Source organism: Aplidium turbinatum, chromosome 18 (assembly GCF_918807975.1).
Source record: "Aplidium turbinatum chromosome 18, kaAplTurb1.1, whole genome shotgun sequence".
NCBI lineage: Eukaryota > Metazoa > Chordata > Ascidiacea > Aplousobranchia > Polyclinidae > Aplidium > Aplidium turbinatum.
In genome coordinates, this window is record NC_137489.1 from 9471781 (window position 1) to 9493535 (window position 21755).

At 35.7% G+C, this 21755-nt stretch overlaps 1 protein-coding gene across 1 annotated transcript; it reads right to left on the minus strand.

Moving 5' to 3' along the window:
- Positions 1–2693: 2693 nt before the first annotated feature.
- LOC145787160 (somatostatin receptor type 2-like) lies at positions 2694–21231 on the minus strand. The gene is made up of 10 exons (XM_082598889.1): positions 21120–21231; positions 14327–14507; positions 12344–12506; positions 11102–11200; positions 10364–10484; positions 9102–9139; positions 8088–8426; positions 7029–7203; positions 4783–4928; positions 2694–3761 (listed from the first exon to the last, which is right to left on the minus strand). Exons 2-10 carry the CDS (start codon positions 14473–14475, stop codon positions 3624–3626), a joined length of 1368 nt encoding a protein of 455 aa, XP_082455015.1. The 5' UTR covers positions 14476–14507; positions 21120–21231; the 3' UTR covers positions 2694–3623.
- Between the last annotated feature and the right edge of the window lie 524 nt (positions 21232–21755).

Below are 21755 nucleotides of genomic sequence, written 5' to 3' on the forward strand. Positions count from 1 at the left end.
AATAGGCTAGGCTAATATCACCTGATGTGCTTTCTGCGTTTGAAGATGCTTGTGCGTAGGAATATTGCGGTGAAGCAAGAGAATTTAATATATTTTTTGAATTTTTAACTTTTGCTTTGTTTCCTTGCAAAGTGAAGGTATGTAACAAACAGGCTACGAAAAGATAACAGGTGCAGCGCACTGCGTATTGAACCCAGATTGCAAATCCGCTATTTTTACATTAGATCAACGTCTGTAGACGTTGAAGCTTTGTATCTGTCTGGGAACGTACTCGTATTTATAATCTTCAGGTCGCTGTAACAGATGAGGTTTATGAACCAATCAGAAGGCAAGATTTAAATTAGCTGATTGCAGTTACAGTACAACTTCTACTGGCTATTAGGCTATTTTGATGTTCACAATTCTGCGCAATGATGAATAGAAAACGTTGTGGCGGTCCTGTTTAATAGTTGAACTGACAATATGACGTTGACGATAACACTCAATGCAGACATTCTAACGCAACATGTGTAGGCTAACACAGATGATACAGTCTAATAAACTAAGCAGTTCAAGCCTGTTTAGCGTAAAAAACAGTTATTGTTATCCTTCTGTGTTCCAACCCTTCAAGGCATTGAGTAATTTTCAACAGCTGCTTTCCTTAGGGAGCATAAATCATTGAAGTAAATCATGTCATTTTTTACATTGATTTGATGTTAAGTGTGCACAGCGGGTTGAAAAATGTTGTCTACTCTGCTATACTATCTCCAAACAGAACCCCCAACGTTGAATCGACTTTCACCAATGGGATTTGATAAACCACATGAACTTGTACAATGCACAGGCTAAGTTGTGTGATTTACTGTGACTAATAGTGTTGCTTTACAGTGCACAAAATTGTTAAAAACTGAGGTTTAATTTTAGATAGTTTATACCAAAATAGCCTAGTGTAGCTGCTAAATGAGGTTACTGCGTTGCTCTGAGTTTCAAAAATTCACGTGTAAGTTCCATTTAACGATTATACTGTATCTGTATGAAGTTTCTAATTGAATAACAAAATTTGGATAGACTCGGTAGTGTTGACACGGGGATTCTGGGGGTACTTTTGAATCCATGTCCGGGATAATGTTAGGGGCCGGAATCTTTTTAAGGGCCCTGAAAACATATAAAAAAGAAACCACAGTGTGTTCTTTGGATGCAATGCGTTTTTCTTATAAATATCCTTGATTTGGGGTCCAAAGATCTCATTAACATCGTGCCCAAAATATCTTCTCAACGTCCCTGTCCACAGTACACCAACCACAAACTAACTGATTTCATTGCGTACATTGGAAATTAGAGGCTCCAAGCAGTGCCTGATTATGAGTATTGTAGGCCTAAAGCTTAAACTTGTGGGCCTATTTTACTTGCGCAAAAAACTTGTAAGACTTATTTAGGCTTACAAAAGGGCTATTAAACGTATTTCAACTAAACCTCCAGACAGCTATTTGGCCGCTATTATGTAAATGGCCACAGGTTAGGTAATTATTTCAAGTTCCACTCCGTTATTTCAATCTCATTCGTCAAGTGTTGAACTTATTTCAAATACTGTACTTTATATTATTTATGGTTGGGTCAAACTTTCATAGGCCAAAAGCTCCAACTTGTTTAGCCTTATGGATAATCCGGCAATGGCTCCAAGGGTCGTGAGTCAAAAGCTATGGCACAACTAACCAGTAATCACATGTTTGGCCAACGAAAGCTACATTAACCGAAAGCTACGTTTGGCCAACGAGTTTATTTACATACTTTTTAGGCGAACAACATTTTATTTGCACCAGACATTGCCATTTTTCATTTGGTTAATCATGATAAAGGTGCGCGTCTGGTAGAATCCTAAACTTGTAGGTTAGGGCGCATTCAAAAAAACAAGTTTAATGGAGGGATTTATGGTACTCCATAAATACAAAAATTGTAAGAAAAAGTAAACGGTGTAGAGGTTGAGGTACAAAAATGCAAATAGTGGGGTAGAGGAAGTGTGAAGGGAAGATTTTACATTATTTTGGTCGCTTTATTGCATATCTTGTGGTCCAGCACTGTTTTTGATGTAGCTTAAATAGTAGCCTAATTGACCAAATTTTTAAATTAAAAACTAGATTTTTGGAGAAGTTGGAAATACAAGATCTAGTTTGAAAGTAAGGTTTGCATCATTTTTTCATGACCAAAAAATATTTCAATAACCTTTTTTGGTGAAGCTTTGCATCTATTCCAAAACAAAACTTCGTTCCTAAACTTTTCATCAAATTTCCCTATAATTCGACTGATGGTCGACTGGGATGCGCTTTGGACTTTGAATGGCACTTTGTATCTATGTAATATGTTTCAGTAGCCTATATCTTATAGCGAAATTTTGAAAGCCGTCCGAAAAGCCCTTAACCTTTATCTGCAGGAAGCTACATAAGGTACATTCCATCTTATATCTCTATTAACACTCCAGTATTGTAGATTACTTTCGTTTCAACTTTTTGGAAGAGCAATGTGTTACTGTTTACATTAAAATAGACAAAAGTTACAATTTTAATACTGTCATACAAGCTGTACGCTGTTTAAAATTATAACTTAAAAGCAATGAAATCTCAACCAAAGCTGAACCAAGAAGCTTCCAGTAATCAAAAATTACTGCTCGTTTACAAACTTTATTTACATTTAAGTAAAATAAACAAAGATCAGTAGCCTATTAAAACAGGATATCGACGTAAAAGAAATATTTATTTTCTTGCTTTAATAATGAACGCCAACACCAGTGGTTATATTTTGATACCGATTAAGTTGCTTGCTGTGCTTCAAAGGTTAGATTTAAAATATGCTGGGGAGATAAATTGCACAAAAAGTACCGCATTCATAATTTGTCAGCAAGAAACATAGCAAGCTTAAGTAGTAACAGCTTGTTCTAGGAAAGTCCTTGGTACTGCTACTTTAAAACTACGAGAGTCGTGTTGAAGAATGAAATAATTCACAGACAACAACATTCAACAACAAGCGGAAAACTTCACTCTGTCTAACTCGGTAACCAACCCTGCATCAGTGGTTCAGAGACTCGACTAGTAGGCGCGAAACTACCAGAAAAAAACTATCAGAGGCTTTGTCAGTCCGAGCATCAAGATTCAAAACCAACCAAGGGTTCCCTGATTTTGGTCATCTTCGAAAAGTGTCTATAGTGCTCAATAGGTTTCCGGGTCGAGGTTCGATTTTGACAGTCTTTGTTTCACATTTTTATGACGCTACTTACAGGGGGACCGCGTGAAGGTGACTGTCCTTCCTGTGAGTGTGGCAAGGAAGAACAAACCTCAGACCACACCATCTGTAACTGCGCCATCTGCCATGCACCAAATGGTTTGCGTGGTCTGCGTGAACTGGATGACGAATCAATTCAATGACTGCTCGACAGCTGCCTAAACATCTAGATTCTAGACCGAGTCGCCGCCACTGTCCAAGGGTGGTAAAAGGCAGAGCCCCTCGACCTCTAGAGTGGCGAAGAAGGTTCAAACGAAGAAGAAGAATAGGTTTCCAACAACTGTTTGAAGCTATGCTACAACAAAATCAGTACAAGACAAACTGCAATAATTCCTTCACAAATCCATGTAAGGTTTCAAGCAAGCACAACTTTATGTCTCTGTGGAGAAGTCACTATCCTTTGTGCTCAGTATGCGCTGTGACTTGTCATGTTGACTGTGGGTGAGGTACTTCGACACAATTGTGTGACTTGTATGTGCCTGGCACGTGGAGCTGGATACATCAGTTGCCTGGAAATATAAAGAAAAATTATAAAATGTTTATTTTTTTTTGGGCTTTTTGTCGTTTCTCTGTTTAGAAGATAAAACTGTAGGCCCTAATTGAGTTACAGCCAGGATTATTGAGAAAATAATTTGGGCCGATTACCAACGAGGTCCTTGGATCCCAAACCAAGAACAATTCTAAGAAAAACGCATTACAGCATATTCAAAAAACGAGGTTGGTTCTTCAACTTCCCATGCCTCTGGAAAAGTTACTGCTCCAAAAATTATCCCGGATCCGAGTCTAAAAGTACTCCTTGCACCACTTGTCAATGCTACTAGTCAGAGTATGTCAGTAGACTATTGTACTCGTACTATAAACTTTGCTTAAACTACTCACTTCTAAGAGCATCAATAGTTTTAAACTTTTAAATAGAATAAAAATCTGCATTTTAAATGTAAAAATTGCATAGAAATAACATGTGGGCTATCACCATTTAACTTTGCCTTCCTTTAGCTTCTTCCAATTTCACTTAAAGGGGCTTTATATTTTTTCAGTTTTTCTCCACTGCACCCTTTGTCAAGACTGATATCATCACCTTTTTTAACTGTCAAATTATCTTATTGATGTAAGTCTGTTGTTTTTTTAAATCATCTCTTGTGCAAACATTGACTCACAGTAGATTTTAATCAGAGATGGCTTTTTGCTCTCTTACAGTTTTGATATCTCAAAATTTAGTCTCCGCCATCTGCATCTCGTCATCTCGTCTTTTTCATGGTTATCACGTTTTTTCCATGTAATAATAATAGATTAACCTTCATCTTCATCTTTTTAGTAACTGAATTTTTCTAAATCGTCATGGCGTTTGGGAAAAAGATTTGTAGGATTGAATACTTCCTTACGATTCTCCAGCTTTGAGAAAGGGAAGATGCTTCTTGTCATCTCTTTAATGGGTTTTGAGATAAAACTATTTTTCTTGCCGGAGTGTGACAAGAAAACGGTCCTGAATAAGTTGTTATATTAAGAAAATTCTGGGAGGCTAAAGGTTACCTTGTTAAATGCAGTTGTAGCAGAGTTTCGGCTGCAATTAACTACTCCAGTGCGAGATGATCTTGTGTACCTGACGAACCCAGACGACTGACTCTTTCGTCGAACTGAGCGAACTGCAGTAGTCAGACGCTGGCAAAACTTTGAACCTGGATGAAAACAAGTGGTATTAGATCTATATATCAGCTAAAATTCAATACATATCTCTGTCACACTTTTTATGTTTTTTTCTACATAACACCAAAATTTGAATGAGATTTGATGTTCAATAATGTTCAAGAAAAGAAACCTATCAAATAGAATACAACACAATAGTCATTATCATACAGTAGATAGCTAAAGTAGACACAATAGACATACGAGACCCTTTTGAAATAGTTTAATGTTTGAAATTTTACAGGTTTGTTTTTTGCTGATACTGTATGACAATTCAAAGAACTTTAAAATCGGCAACACGTACGTGTAGGCCTAGTAATAGAGCCAGGGCCGTTGAGAGGATTCTTTGGGCCTGGCACCAAATGGAATCCTCGGGCTCCAAATCAAGACACTTCTAAGAAGAACTATAATATCTAAAGAATGCGCGTTGGTTTATTCAAGCTTCCAGGACTCTTGGAAAAGTTACGGGTTCTTAAAATCATTTCGGGCTAGGGTCTAAAAGCACCTCCTGGACCCCCCTGTCGTTGCTACTGAAAAGAGCTGAGTTAATCTACGGACGAATCGCACTTTATACGAATTATTTGTTTAATTAAAAAAATACTTGAAATACTAAAATAAAATACTAAAAATAAAAAAATAGGGCCCACAAGAGGGGGGAACAACCGGTGCATTGCACCGGGGCCCGGTGAGTTCAAGGGGGCCCGACAAAATGTCTAAATTCACGCAATAAAAAGATTGATCTTAACGATTTTGCCTAAAATATTGTTTTTATATTAGTTCCAATTGTCGAATGGGGCCCCCTTATGGGTAGCCTAGGCTATGCCCTTTTTTAAAATTACAGAATTTTCAATTTTTTGAGTTTAGGGGGGGCCGACAAAATGTTTAAATTTGCGTGCTCAGGTCGATTTTGCATAAAATATTGTTTTTATAGGCCTATTAGTTTTGTATTTTGATTAGGCCCCCTCATGGGTATGATCTTTTTTAGAACAACAAAATTTTCATTTTTTTGCATTCAGGGGGCCGATAAAATGTTTAAATTTGCGTGTTAAGGTCAACTTTGCAAAAAAATGTTTTTTTATATTTTGAAGTTGGTATTTCTTATATGAAGTTGGTATTTCTTAATGTCATGAACATTTGCAATGCGTTTATCCTAAGTTTGCCCCCTAGTCTCTGCAGATTTCAAGGTCAGAAATGGTATTGTATGTTGATGTAAAGCTGTATGCACACATATGCAATGCTATGTCAGCCATGTCGGATAGTATTGCAATTTTTATCTTCGAAAAGGCTGATTTTACCCACTTGTTGCCATGGTTACAATCAGGTGTTGCCAGAGTTAGGATTAAAGTTAGGAAAGGTTAGAGTTAGGAAATGTTGAGGTTTTGATCTTTGCCCAGGACTAAAAAAAATTTCCAAAATACAAGTTTTTGTTTTCAACAGCAATAGACTTTTCCTCAAATTAGGGCAGAATTCCATATCAGACAACGCTATTGAGGCTATATTTACACTATGTAGGCCTAGTGTTTTAGCATTTTACAGCATTTTATCTTTGTGTATAACTAGTGTGTATCTGTGAATTTAAAGTTATATTTACAATAGTGCATTGTTTGTGAAATAATGGAGTGTTAATACTTTAACCTAATTTATATTTATCCTTTGTAAGAACGCGCACCGCAAATTTTGCTTGTTATTGATGAGATATCACACGACATGTCGCGCTGGGGGGCCCGGCAGCAACATCTGCACCGGGGCCCGGCAGGGCTCTTGGAGGCCCTGCGTAGGATAATAATGAATTTTAAACAGCTGTCACTTTATTTTTTTTAGTCGCCAATGTAATAGTTTCTGTTTTTATCACGCGATAGGCTGGTTGTTGTGTTACCGATCAATGAAAAACAAACATCGTCATATCATATTATTTTATGTTTTGTGTTTTTAACGCGTTCGGGACGAACAAGGTAAAGTTATACTAGCCTACTACAGTAGCCGCAATAGTCGATATATCAAAAAGGAAGTACCACAACTCGTATTACTTTACCAATGTAACTACATTATACTAAGTTAAAGCTATAGTTGGTATAAGAAATCGTCTTTTTTACCTAAAAATGTGTAAAAGATCGGGTTCAACATGCTGTTTAGATACGCCAGAATGTTGACAGCATCTTGCATCTGGTTACAGCTGGTTTCGGTAGCTTCAATGTTGCCATACACTTTGAGCAGTTGAACCATGTAAAATGGAAACCAGCATACAATGAAAACGACCACAAGCGAAACCTGGAACAAAGTTGCAACGTTTTACAAAACTTTTCTAAACTTTATAACAAGAGGCTGTTCAAATATCATATGACACTGTATTCTTTCATTTTGTCACCCTTTCCCACGATATGATCCCAACTTAGTCCTTTTTTTCCAACCTAAACAAAGCAATATAACAACTCTGACACCAATCGATGGAGTCATATCGATTAGGTGGCGTTGATCATATGAAGTTTGAACAAACCCAAATGTTTATCCTTTGCTGCAATATGATTTATGACACAGTATAAATTACGCAGGGGAATCACGAAGCAATGTGAAGCAAGCAACTAGTTTAAGATTATTGTCACTTGGTTATGATTTACGGTTTCATGAAACAGCCAAACAAAACCTAAATTAAAAATGACCACAAAACTTCTTAAACGTTACGTTATGCACGAATTTCATAGCGAAACAAGGGAATTTATTTGGTTGAATTGATATTAGGGTATATGTATGCCCAACAACGTGCTTCTTTTGCCGTAGCATAAAGAATAGTCTATCCTAGTTATGTTCGACGTAAATGTTTTTACAAAAAAAATCTCCTTTTGATCTCTGTTTGGTGGCACAGGTCACCATTAAAACGGTTTTGTATGGCAAAGTCCAGTCTTCTTCAAATAGTTTGATTTAATAATGCATTCAAAAACCTCACCACAGAGGAGTTGGAATTGTTCGTAGCAAAAATATTAGGCAATAGGCTACATCATTTTGCTTTCGACACGACAAGATTTACCTACACTTTGCTTTGCTCTAAAAGAAAGGAGATTTGTTCTGTTGTCAATCTAAAATACTTTGTCAAATATTCGGAGATATGGAGTGTTCAGCGCAGAAATAAATCAACAAAAATTTCCAACAGAACTTACCACAATAACAGTGACTTTATGAGTTTGAGAAAGATTTTTTTTGGAAGGCGATTTTGAAGATGTTGACGACAGGCTGGAGCGAAAGGAGCGAAGAATCGAACGTTTCTTTGGATGAGGCTGAGAATCGCGCGATACTCGCCTACCTCTGCTTTTGTTCGCAGAACCTATGGCTGGATGGAGCACTCTCCACAGTATAAAACTGTAGCAGACGACCATAATCACCACAGGAAGAAGAAACGTTGCAACAAAATTGATCATCAGCCAAATCTTATAGGGCTTTTCTGGATGAATGGAACAAGCAACTTGACCTTGTTTTATTTCCGCCAACTCAAAGTCCTCCTGATTACAGAAAATCGATTAGTAAACACAAATTCAATGTAGCAAAAAATGAACAAAAACTAGTTCCGACTAGATAAACAAAACTAGGCCTACAACTAACTCTTAAAAATGGCAGTTTCAATCTTTTTCTTTTTTCTTTGAGCTGCTAAGGGTCGAAGGTATTGTTTTACCACCACAGGTTGACATTATTTCCTAGACTACACTGAAAGGCCACAAGAAACAACCAGTTTTTAGATTCACTATCCAAGACATGCAGACCTTCCATTCGGTTAGGTGAATTAAATATGATGCAAACGTTCATGGTAAGGCTTACAATTTGTTCTTCAGCGCCAAGTTCGTAGGAAGATACCACTTCCCATTGACGCATAATTTGGTGAAAAAGCTCTGTACAAAGATAGAGGCGCACTCAAGCCTGCCTTAGTAAGGACAGGTCAATAGAACGAATGTCGAAATCGGGAATTAAAGAAGAGAGCCTGATGATATTAAACTTCCATTGAGATTTTCAACTATGGTCCGCCCAATTAGTCACTGAAATCTTTTGGTTGTCTGCTTTATTAAACAAGATGAGCAAAAATTAAAGAAGTTTCGATCATTCAGTTCCAAATAAATGTGTAGATAACAATAGTTTTTTTGTTATTTTGCTTAATTTGGTAAAAAATAAAAAAAATTACTTACTGTACTTCCAAATTCAAAAAGCTCATCTTCATCGTATCCTGCAAAACATGAAGTAGTTGCATACAAACGTTGCTTATTGATATGATAGTAGTCAACTAACGAATATCATACCTTAGCCATAAAATGAAGAAAAACATAGCCTACTAACTCAACGGTCTCAAACACGCAACCGGTAGCCGCATTCGGACCGCGAGGACATTTTGGTGCGGCGGGCATTACATTTTTGAACTTTTTTAAAATAATTCGAGTAGCCTACATATTTTTTCTACAGATTTAAAAAAGTGAAATTATCTTTAAAAGTGCTCCAAATATCTGAAAATGCCCATCAAACTTCGCACGACTATACTGTGGCGACATTTCATTGCATGCGAGAAACTCGTATTGTTAGATCGGAATGAATTGCCTATATTTACTCTTAATCGCAATAGCAACCTTGGTATTAGCTGTCAGTTCTTCAAAGCTTTATATTTTCCGCGCTTTTTGAAAGTTGATTGCAAGATTTTGCTCTCCAGGTTCAAGTTCCCTTTCTTTGCGTTTTTTTTTTTTTTTTTCTTTGCGTTTGTCGGGTTTGTACAGCGTTTTTCTTCTCTTTGTTCTTACGAGTATAGCCTACCTTTTATTGGGGTCTCACGTTCTTGGTGCATTCTACTTTTTTCTGTCTCCTTTATTGCGTTCTTACTATGTTAATTTGTTTATTGAAGTTTTTTCGTGTATATGGTGGCCTTCGGGTTAATTGACAAATGATCAGTTGGCTCTCACAGCAATTTGAATTTGAGACCCTTGCAACTAACTCAAATCAATCAAACTAGAACTCTGTTAATGAACATCATTAAGGGAAAAACAAGCTTTTTAGCCATATCATGAAGAGAGAAAACTCAGAACACACTGCTTTTTGTGGAAGGACCAAACGAAAACGAGCACGTGAAAAAAGAAAACGGCGTCTCACTTTTTTCAACAACCTCGAGGATCACCTTCCCGTTACAACCACAACAATTATACAGTTAAATAACTAGATAAATGTAAAGAACTATACATGAACGTTCTAAGCCTTGAACACGCATGGTACACGAAAAAGAAGACTTGGTCTACTGTGATGCAGCAAGCTTACTAATTAACTACATGTATTTAACATACTGTCTTTCGTTTCAATCTTAAAAACATATTTGATTGTTTAAAACAATATCTCTTTAATTTACGATTTTTTTAATTTTATTTTAGGCTAGGCTACATGTTCCAAAACATGTATTAGAATTTTCATCTACCTTCATAACTTGAACTGAAATTTCCTTTAGGCCTATATGGCACATGAAAGCCACAAGTGCAGTTCACCACGGATGACCACTTCCAAGTAGGAATAGACAACAGAATGGAAGCGACCCATACCTAACAACAATGAGCTTTTGTAAAATTCTTAAAATTTCTACCCGGATAGAAGTTTTTGATTGCACAATGTCGACTGGAAATAATGTTCAAAGCTTAATTTTTTTTTAAAGCAATAAAATATATGTTTTGGTTTTGAATCTTTATCCTCGGACTGACAAAGCCTTGATAGGTTATTCCTGATAGTTTCGCATACTTGTAGAGGCTCTTGACGCAGGGCTGGTTACCGAGATTGGCAGAGTGAAGTGTTCCGATTGTTGAAGTGTTTTTGTCGGGGAATTATTCCATTCACTAGGTGCCGCTGAATGGAGAGCAGTTCTGAAATACGTTGCTCAAGCGCACACCCCGAGAGCCGAACCAGCGCCGCGTGATCTTGAGCCGGGCTCGCAACTACTGATATAACGGAACGGGCATGTTTGTTATCAGTTCGTTGCATTTCCAGATTTAAAGTTTATTACTTCACACATGAAAGTTATCTCTGGTCAAGGCGCTGAAAACACAAGACTGTTCAAAGCTTTGCAAATTTATTTCTTGTGCTTTTTTCGATCAACTTCCCTTTAAAAATTTAGCTTACTGCCAGTCTGGAAAAATTAAAAAGTGTAAGTATCTTAAATACTCACGACAACTGTCACCACAACTGCGTTTCCATGAGTACGCAATTTCCGCCAATACGCTGATACGGGATGTACTATGGCGATGTACCTGTCGAAGCTCATCACCTGTATAATAAAAAGTAAAGATTTGCACATGACCACAGATTTAACAAAGAAGAAAGAAGCATAGACTTCAAGGAAAAAAAAGTGTGGTGTTTTTCCTTGTTGCGTATTTTTTTTTGATATGTTAATCGCTTGTTTTATTTTCTTGCTTTTGTAAACCACTCCTTTTTTTCTCACAGCTGAGGTTATGCTTTTTTCTTTTTTTGTTAAATCCATGGTCATGTTTGAACCTTTACAATAGTACAAACAACAATTTTTGACATTGCACTGAGATACTACCGGTACCTTTAAAGATAATGTTTCTTCAATGCATTAGAGCGTGTCAATGGTCTTATGTTTTAGTTTTGAAAACTTCTGCCCGTTTAATTCATATTCAATATGATGTTTAAAACTGTGTCATTAAAAACGATTTCAGATTACATGTAAGAGATTATTTATCATACGCAATGACAGAAAATAACTTTGAAGTTTGAATTTAAATTTTTGTTATACTTATATGCAGTGGCGTACGCAGGAGGGTTGGGCATTGAGCCATAGACTTAGTATTTGTTTAGTTTATGACAGTATTGTTATTTTTTTGAAAGTGCTATATAAAACATATTCAATGCTGATGCACTCTACTTTGCTAAATCACTGAAACAAAAGTTTTTCTTAAAACAGAAAGCAAACCCCATTGCCCTCTCCCGCGTACGCCATTGCTTACATATACACGTGTAAAGCTTAAAAGTTTCAAATTGCTGGCGATGCATAAATCAATAAAAAGCTATTTGGGCGGACCACTTCTTCGACAAGCTGAATGTATTGTATAGCCTACACCGCCCTCCCTCGGTAGGCTCAGTACTCAGTACCCATACTTTGTGCTAAAGTTACATGCTTCGTGCTCTTATAACAAAATTAAGACCGGTAAACTCTTCTCACGCATTTTGTATTCCGGAAACCGTATATTACCCCAATTCCAATAATGTGGGCCGGTCTTCGATAAACACTAAAATATAGTAAAAAACTGGCGTGATGTAAACTTAGGCTACACAGGCTCCAATGCAATAATTTAAAACTGTTTCGTGTTTGAAAGTGGTATTGACACCTATGTGTGCAAATATAAGTAAATTGTACATTTGAAGTTTGTCTACAAACCACAAAATGTACCGTCAAGAAAAATATTCCAGCGTAGTAGTTGGTCATGAAAAATGCCTTGAAAGCGTTACACATCCAATGAGCCAATTCCCAACTTTGGTTGAAATGCTGGTGAGACGCCACCACGAGAAGCACCAGAAACATTGTGTCAGCAATAGCAAGCTGAAGAACGTACCTGTCAATCAAATAGAAAATAAAGTACTTTCCAATGTTGCAAAGTTATGCAAAGAGAGGGATGCATGATTTTTTCACTCCCTTTTTTCTTTTCTGCTTTTGAGTTGTTTTCTTGTCTATTACTATATGTTAAGTTCGTTAGGTCTATACATTTTGCCGCTTACAGTGATAGTTAGCCATTAATCAAACGTAAAAAGCAACGGTTTGTTGGCTGAGATTGGCTCTACAATTTTAGGCCTATTCGTAACAAACTTTACGTTTTTGTCAAAAATTAACAACATACTTATGTTGATAACATTTATACGCATTTTAAACCTTTCCAGCATGAAGTCAAAACTTGTGCTTTTGATTGCATTCATCGAGCAGTTTATTTTGCACTCATCGCTGGTTGCACAAAGTATGCGTGGTTTCATTACCTCATCTTTGAAAGGAAGTAAACACTATACATTGATTTAAAAATTCCGATTAAAATATTGAGGTATGCTAGGCTGCAAAGAGATTTTTCCGGCTGTTTGTTATCACAATATGTGTGGCTTTGTGAGCTCCTCAGCCTACGTCAACAAAACCCATTTCCCTTTAAACTTTAAAGCAAACAAAATAGCTTTTTTAACGTGGGTTAAAAATAGAGCAATAGCCATTTTTTTACTTAGCGTAGTCCAATTACCGGACCCGAGGATCAAATATGGGCCATATAAAAATTATTTGGCCGCAATGAAGAATTACAGCATAGAGTAATTATGCTTTTCCTATGTTTGTGATTGTTCTGGTCTTTCGTTAGTTAAACATAACATTTTTGTCTATAGTTAAACATAACATTTTTGCCTACAGGGTACAAACGTCTGATTTGATTACTATCATGGCTTTCCAATCAAATCAGCGCTTTTGTACTCTTCACCTCAATTACATACTGTACTTGCGTACTTAGTATAAATTGCGTGCGTTTAACATCATTGTAGGTGAGTCTTCTAATCTGGTGCAATCGACTATAATATTTCACTTCGACTTATTTTGCCTGTCTTCAACAGTTAAGTTATGGAAAATGAAAAAAATGCTAATATTCAATACCTTTAATATAGATACTTTAAAATATAAATGTGCAAAGAATGGCCTGGAACTGCACTTCATTCGGTTGAAAAAGGGAAAGTATTTAGAAGTGAAATTTCGTTCTTTTTTCATCTTGCAGTTTTGTTTTGAAATCTCAGCTATTTTACTTCCTTATCTTCTCGGGGATTGATGAAGATGGGCAGTACAATTCTAAGTGACTAATACTGGCCCGTGTTCTTTAAACGATTGGTGGTGTTGAAAAAGTTTTCGTGGCAAACAAGCACACAAAGTTACATGTTTCTAATTTAGTCATTGGATTTTAATTAACGATAATGAGTTACTTTTAAGAAGACTTTTCTAGAAACTGGGTGCAACAGAATATGTATAATTATGCACAATTTGCGACGGCTGATTCAATTGCAGAGCAAAAATTGTCTATTTTACAAGTTAATGTTTATGTAATAAAATATGATTTTATATGTAGGTACTAATAACACTTGTTCAGATGAACCTTAAGCAAACGAAATGAACGCTGAGATACGTTTGATGACATAGAAAATGACAAAACAAGTGACGTAACGAATTGGGAACTTCACTCTGTCAACCTCGATAATCAAAACTGCATCAGCAGTTCAAATTCTTTACAGTAGGCGAAACTGTCTAGAATAAGCTTTTATGAAGTACAAACTATTTGTAAATGTTTTTTTGCTGAAATGTCGCGTAGAAACTTGAAACAAGAAATTTGAAACAAGAAACTTGTCAAGAAACTTGTCTTACCAATGAGAAATGCTTTTCTTGAAATCGCGCAGAGTGACAATGACAAATATGGCAATTCCGTTCAGAATAAAACCAAGAACCGAGATAACAACTTCCGCGATGGCAAAAGAAGTGATAGGCTTGATATGAGAACAGCTTTCATGGTCCATCTCGTTTGAAATCTCCTCGAGTGTGAAATTATCTGCAAAAAAAAAGTGAAAAATCTTACGTCTTAAGCGCTTTCTGGATATTCGCAATATTGAAAATTATGTACAGACAATTGCCACCAGATGCAAAAGCTTTGTTAAAACAAATTTTAGTTAGCATGTTGCGTAAAGGCAGTTCTTCTGTGTTAGTTACGCTTACGGCTAACAGGTATAGGCCCACATACCTGCAAATTCCAACACTTCGTTAAGGCTTAAATTGCCCTCAAAATGCCGCTGTAGAATTTCCGAAAGGGACATGGTTGCTCCAAGTCAATACTTAACTTTGACCTTGCTTTTTTTTCAAAATTTAAAACATAGTTTTGAAAAGCTTAAGTTGGAACTTTAGCGCCTTATTGGAGTCAATAAAACGATTTGAAATTTAATATATTATATAACAAAAGTGTGAGAATGCAAGTAGCCTAATAGACTAGGTTTGCTTGTATGTCTACGAAATGCTGCTTCATCAAACCGACAGCACAGACTGAATGACAGTTAAGTGAAAGACTCGAAAGGCCTCAATCAAAACGGTCATTTCGATAAGTTGTAAGATGGTAAATTCTATGTAGGCTACCTAAGCTATTTTTACTGATTGCGTCAAGTAAAAGCGCAAGAGAGATATTGCGGTGACGTCATCAAAAGAGATGTTCACTTAATTTCAAGAGTGTTCCAGTGTGAGTATTTAATATTTAATGTTCATTACGAAGGAAAACTGTAACAGCGCTGCGATCCATCAAAGTGATCTAATTAGTTTTATGCGATAGACCACAAATCAGTTGGAATTTAATCGCCAATTAAATCATGATTGCAAACCGCGTTGTATGAGAATTTTACTTTGTTGATTTTATTTGGTTTGTGCTTGTGTTAGAATTTTTCTGCAGGCCGTAGTAAAAGAACAACTTTTGTTTATCTACAAACAATTTATGCGAAAAACTGACACAAAAAATAACTCGGCTGCACAATTGTTAACACTTTTCTTGTGAAGCAAAATGAAAACTGGGATATCCTTTATACTGTTGGGATATCCTCCAAAAGGGATATCCTCCAAAAGAAATCAGGACTGGTCGGAAAACAGTATAAAAGATGGGCTCCAACAACATAATTTTCAGCAAAAAACAAACTTTTTTTAATATGCTTTACATGTTTGTCTGCAATTAAATGTAGCCTACTTTTCCCGGTGTGAAATTTAGTTCCTTTCAACATTTAATTTTAAGAACGTATTGATATGAAAAAAACTTTTTTCGATATAAAAATTTTCAAAATTTACTTGATTATAACTTACTTGCAACCGAAATATCACTGTTGCTAACTAGGCCTGTATTGTCTAGAAATAGTGGTACACAATAGCCAAGGCCAGTGGTTCTTGACCTTTAACACTGCCGGACCGGTAAAAATATAAAAATCTTTTTGCGCACAAGTAACAACAGTATCGAAGGCACTATTATTTTAGGACAGGTGCGCTATGAAAAAAAAAAAAAAAAACTTATAAAAAACTATATTCAAATATTCAGTGTGGCCTAGACAAATATTTTAGTGTGTGCTTGGGCCAATTTAAAGTTGCTTGTATGAAAAATGTTGTATAAATATCTACAAAATATTGCATAAAATAGCTCACTCTTTTAACTTTTATCGATTTTAATTCTATTTTTCATTGCTATTTTGTTATTCTATAGCTAATATTTTTATATGGTTATAGGCAAATTGTTCGTAAGCAATTGTTCGTGAAGCAATTGTTCTTAAGCAATTGTTCGTAAAACAATTGTTCGTAAACTGTTTTTCGTAAAATGAAATCCGTAAAACAATTCTTCGTAAAGCATTTCTTCGTATACATCAAATTTTAACTGCATGCACGAAGAAATGCTTTAGGAAGAATTGTTTTACGAAGTATTAATTTTACGAACAATTATTTTACGAACAATTGCTTACGAACAATTGCTTTACGAACAATTTTTTGGACACCATTTTTATATTTATAAGTGTATAAGCTATATGAAGAAGGGACGTTCTTCCAGGCCATCAGCACAAGGCTGAAAGGGGTAAGGTAAAAAGAGGAAAGAGGGTAAAGGGTAAAGTGAAAGAGCACTTATTTCATTTCTTTATATTGTTATAAAGTTAGTACATTTTTATTTTCGTAGCAAAATGGGCCTCCCTCAAAAGTAAAAACACAAAAAACTACTCGTTTTTCCTTTTCAATGTAATTACAAGGGAAAAGTTGCTTCCCCCTCTCGGAGCCCCTGCTTATAGCTTACAATACCTGACTGACTAGTCATATCAGAACTGCAGTTGGCTATTTACAGTAGAGTAGAAGAGTAATTGAATGGTTTTCTACAATATTGTTAATGCTTCAAACATTCATTCAAACATTTCATTAAAACATTTCAAACATTAAAGCTTCATTCAAACATTTGTAATGCAGTTTGTTGCAATTAAAATCAAAAGACTTCTGACATCTTGATCAGAACAGCAAAGCATAAAGTTTTAGGCCTATGTATAGCTGATAAGTGTAAACATTTATTTGAATTGAAATGAAAATTTAGCTTTAAAACTAGTTGTCGTCGTAATAGTGCACCTTTCATTCTATCAACTGCTATGGTGGAGTCATTACTTCTGTATAAGTGTGACATCTTGCAAAAAAAAAAAATGCCGATTGTTACAGAAGTTTTAAGAAAAGACACCAGCAAACAAGTAACAACAAAACAAGGTGTTGAGAGGACGATTGTTCATTGAGTTGTAAAATTTATTCATGGAACAAGAGTGGAAATGTCTTTTGTTTGTGTTCGCTTATTTGCAAAGTAGAACGGTAGGTTCTGATGAAAGCATCATATCCTGTAAGCTGCAGCGTGCAGTACGGTTATGATCCCAAAACTAACAAACAACTAATTTGTTGTGTAGATGAGAAAGCACATTATAGTACAAAGTAAGCGACGTTGCATTCGACCATTTATCGTTTATTCAAATTTACAAATATTTGAAACAAGAATGTTTCGACACCCTTTCGAACAAATCTTTTTAATTTCTTTGCCTTGCTTTAAGTTTGAATTACTTATCCAGTCAGGAATCCGAAGTTTTTTTTTTATTTGGGAACTTTTTAAAACATAAAATTTTGTTTTCCACTGTTTTGATCAAGAAATATTGCTACAAAGAGCGCTTTCACATTTAAATTGCTGTCCATAGGCTGCCACAAACCGTAAACACAACATCAGGATGCACAATAATTAGTGGCAAATCTAGAAATTGAGCGCACTAAATTTAAAAAAAAAAAAAAAAAAATATGAAGACGAAATGGACAATGAAAAAAATTGAGATTTTAAAAAGCAGATAGTTTGACGGAAGCATGAAGGTTTACCCCGAAAAATGTTGACAGATTTTATTTTGTTTTGTCACTTTGCTGGCCCAGTAATGATTTTTTTTAAGAGTTTGATTTAAAATTGAAGTTGACTTCTTTTTGACAACCACAAAAGACTTTAATTAATTTAGATTTTATCAAAGTTTTTATGTAGTCCGTCAGTAAAATTTCGAAAATTTCTGTTTAACTTCATTTGTAATGATTTTACCGCGTAATTGTTTGTATGAAAGCTGCTGTTTCCAATCTTAAAACGGAAAAAAGTCGTTAAATTCTGAGACAAAAAGACCCCTATCCTGGTTTTAAGTAAGAGAAGCTACTCAGAACGAGAAATCAGTGCAAAGATGCGTTGCAGAAAGACTGTTGTGCATATACAGTTCAAGACTTCTAGAAGTACAAGATGTGATGAGTTGCACTTCCCAAGTGTACTGCACGTTCTTGTTTTGTTTTTTTGATACAGCAATTGTAAATTTCAAAAATTATGAGTTGCAAAGGCTGGAAAAGAAGTGAGAGGCCAATAAAAACACTTTCCCTCTCCCAAGGAGATCTGATGATGAAGCGAATTGCTGTGCTTTGCCCTATAAATTCTTTTAAGAACTTTCATGCAACACTGCTTTGAAAGGGAAAAGTTGGTATTGGCTTATATATCGCGCATTTTTGCGTAGTTACGTAGTTGGCAATCACATTCCTAGTAGCATTGTGCCCTGAGAAGATGTATTTACTGTATTTCATACTTTCACCACTTTCAAAAGTCTGGAGTGTGGTATGTTGAGGCTTTGGGCACAAATTGGACACCCAAATATTTTGCTTGTTATGGTGTCGTAACGATTTGGGGCCCTCGAAGTTTCGAATACCGGGATTATGACTTATTACGGAAACCATTTATCGTAAGGAACAGTATTCCAGACTGCAAAATCGGTCATTTTTACATTGATTCAACTTTTTTAATCGTTTTGTAAAAATGACTGATTTTGTTGTATGGGATTGGTATTAAAATGGGCAGAAGAAATGATTTTCTATGACTCTTTTAAAGAGTTTAAAAGCGTATTTGCAGCAGAAAAGAGTTATTTAAAAAAAGTAGTATTTCGACTGACATGAAATTAAAAAAAAAACAGTTTTACTCCAATAAACGTCAGGATTTTTGAATAGCTACGCTTTTCAGCTAGCCTACTTGATAAGGTGGGATCACATTCATTTATCTTGCGAGCTGTCAGAGCGACAATGCGTGATTGCTTGCATAATCTGATCCCTTTATTGCCACACAAGCAACTGCCCCACTATTGTTCTGTCAATCAGTCAAAACATTCGCTTCCCTGAAATAAAAAATTATCGGCAAACAACCATGCAAGGAGCCACAATCAAATACCACGCTTGCCAATCAGCAAAATATCTCCTTTCAGTTATTGAATCAACGTTGCATTAAATTTAAATGCAGTGCTGAATCTTATTCCTGTTTTAGCGTTGGCACTCAAAAAAGAAATGGACTCAGGGTAATAATGTACTCGGCTGGGATTCCATAAGATTGGGTAGGCACTGTCTGTCATAGTGCAGCGCATATTTGCAATGGATGCATTATTGTTATTATTACTATAACGTTCCTTTTATAACGTTACGTTCCTTTTATATTACTATAAAAGGAACGTATTTTACCCGCTGGGTTAGGTTACATACAGTTGTACCAGCTTTGTGGTGAAGTGGTAATTGCTTTAGTTCTAATGCTGGTTAGTTTGGGTTCGATTCCAGATCGAGTAATACTGAAACCCTTAAAAACGGTACCAAGTATGTTCATTCTTGGCATAACCCAGTGGGGATAAATCAAGTAATACTGTAACGTGGTGACATCGTAAATATGACACAAAATCAAAAATGAGCCCTGTTGCTAAACGACAGCCGCAGTTATAGAGCGACAATTATAAATCATAATTCATAACCATGATCATAACATTATTATTATTACTCGCAGTTGCAAATTACCTGACGAAATGTGTTTGCTTAGTGGATAAGTACTTCCAATTTTATAAAATTAAAGCGTTGACAAGATCTCCACTATCCAGATTTACAGTAGGCCTACAATGTAGCCCAAGCAACCAAACATGTTCCTGTTTTAGTAAATAGAGCAGGTATAAGATGTTAAATTAATATAAAAAAATGCGATGTCCGCCTCAGAATTGGTGAAAGACTTTTTAAAAGTGGAACTGAATTTTGTTTTTCCTTGACACTCAGCAAAAAGAATATATTCATGACCATCAAGAAAATAAAATATCTTCTGACAGGTGTCAAACCCACAACAAAGTTTGATATGAACGACTCGGTTACATGTCTTGTAATGCAAAGGAATTTATTTTCACACGAGTCAGTTCAATCCTGCTAAAAATCGATTTCGATCAGCTGGCAGCTATATCATCTTTGGTTAAGCTTATTTAAATAAAATAATTTTACTATTTGAATAAGCTTAACTGAAGATGATCTAGCTGCTAGCTGATCGAAATTGATTTTTAGCTGTTTATGATTGAACTGACTCGTGTAAAAATAAATTCGTTTGTATCCATGATCATAATGTACTTGGTTGCTTCTCCATATTACGGCTGCACTGTCGCTATCTGCTTTGTAAAGCGCTGAAGAGCAAGGCATATCTGCGATGGATTCAGCGCTACATAGCCTTAGCAAACACACATTATTAGCCTATTATTACTATTGTTTCTATCTGTTTGAGAGCTGCTTCGGAATGTTGCATTTGGCTCCAAGTCAGTTGGTCTTAGGTTTGATCCTTTAGTCAATGAGAGCTTTGACTGGTTAATGTCAAATGTTTTGATATTTTACTTTCGACTTATGATTGATCTGTCCTTTTTAAACTTTTCACTCAAACGTAGTCTAAAAATATGTGTGTTTAATTAGCAGATGTGTCGTAGAGATTATATACAAAAATAATAAATTATAGCCGCTATCACTTTTATTGTATTTTTATGTTTCCTGATGATAGATTCAAGAAAGGTGGAAACGTTTGAGTTATTTCTTTATGCTGATGGTTTTTGTATTTAAAAAAAAATAATATGAATTCCGCAGTTTAGTTACAGGTATTGTGCTTATATTTAAAGTTGTGCTTTGTTTTTTAGCAATACAAAACGTCACTGGAATAAATTTTGTCCGACTTGGATAAAGTTATTTCATTCGGTCTTGTCAAACAATAATAGCCTAGATCCCTTGACGTAAGCCTAAAGTAATTACATTTTTATAAGGACAGAATAGTTTTTTTTTCTATTTTACTCACCTCAAGATTATTTCGCTTTTCTGTAGAAAACTCCAGGTATCTAGATGAAAGTTTTCAGAATATGGATTGATAGACCTGATTTTTTGATAGTGCACATCTGCAGTAGGCGATATCACCAAATGTCTTAAGAAACTAAAACAAACTAATTTAAAAACAAATGAATTTCCTCTAAAAGGTAGGAAGTTTCCTTTTTTATTGATAGGCAGAATCAACAATAAATTTCTATTTTGTTTTCATTTCTTAAAGTCTTGCTCACACACAGTGGCGTAGCTAGGGGGGCGGGGGCGGACCGCCCCGGGCGGCACGTCTGGGGGCGACACTTTCAGACTATGATTTTTGATTTTGATTATAATCTGATAAAAAACGCATTTCATTTTCACATGCTTTTTCTTGAAGGGGCGGCAAAATCTGAATCCACCCCGGGCGGCACATTTCGGCACATTCCCTAGCTACGCCACTGCTCACACACAACAGTTTAGAGCTAAAACTAACATGCCTGAATGGAAGACGGCTTGTTTATCTAAAATCTGTCCCTTAGCTCGAGTCCTATCACGTTAGCTGAGTTTGGAATGCAATACCCCCAATAGTGGGCTATTAATCATTCTATTGTTTGGTTTTAATGAAACTTAAATTTCA

What these genes read in the sequence shown, in the direction of transcription:
- LOC145787160 (XM_082598889.1), bottom strand. Translation starts at nt 14,475, where the DNA reads ATGGACCATGAAAGCTGTTCTCATATCAAGCCTATCACTTCTTTTGCC. An exon ending in TTTCAGTTCAAGTTATGAAG is followed by an intron (nt 9,140 to 10,363) that starts GTAGATGAAAAT and finishes CATGTTTTGCAG; the next exon opens with GATACGATGAAGATGAGCTT. An exon ending in TTTTTGAATTTGGAAGTACA is followed by an intron (nt 8,427 to 9,101) that starts GTAAGTAATTTT and finishes TTCTGTAATCAG; the next exon opens with GAGGACTTTGAGTTGGCGGA.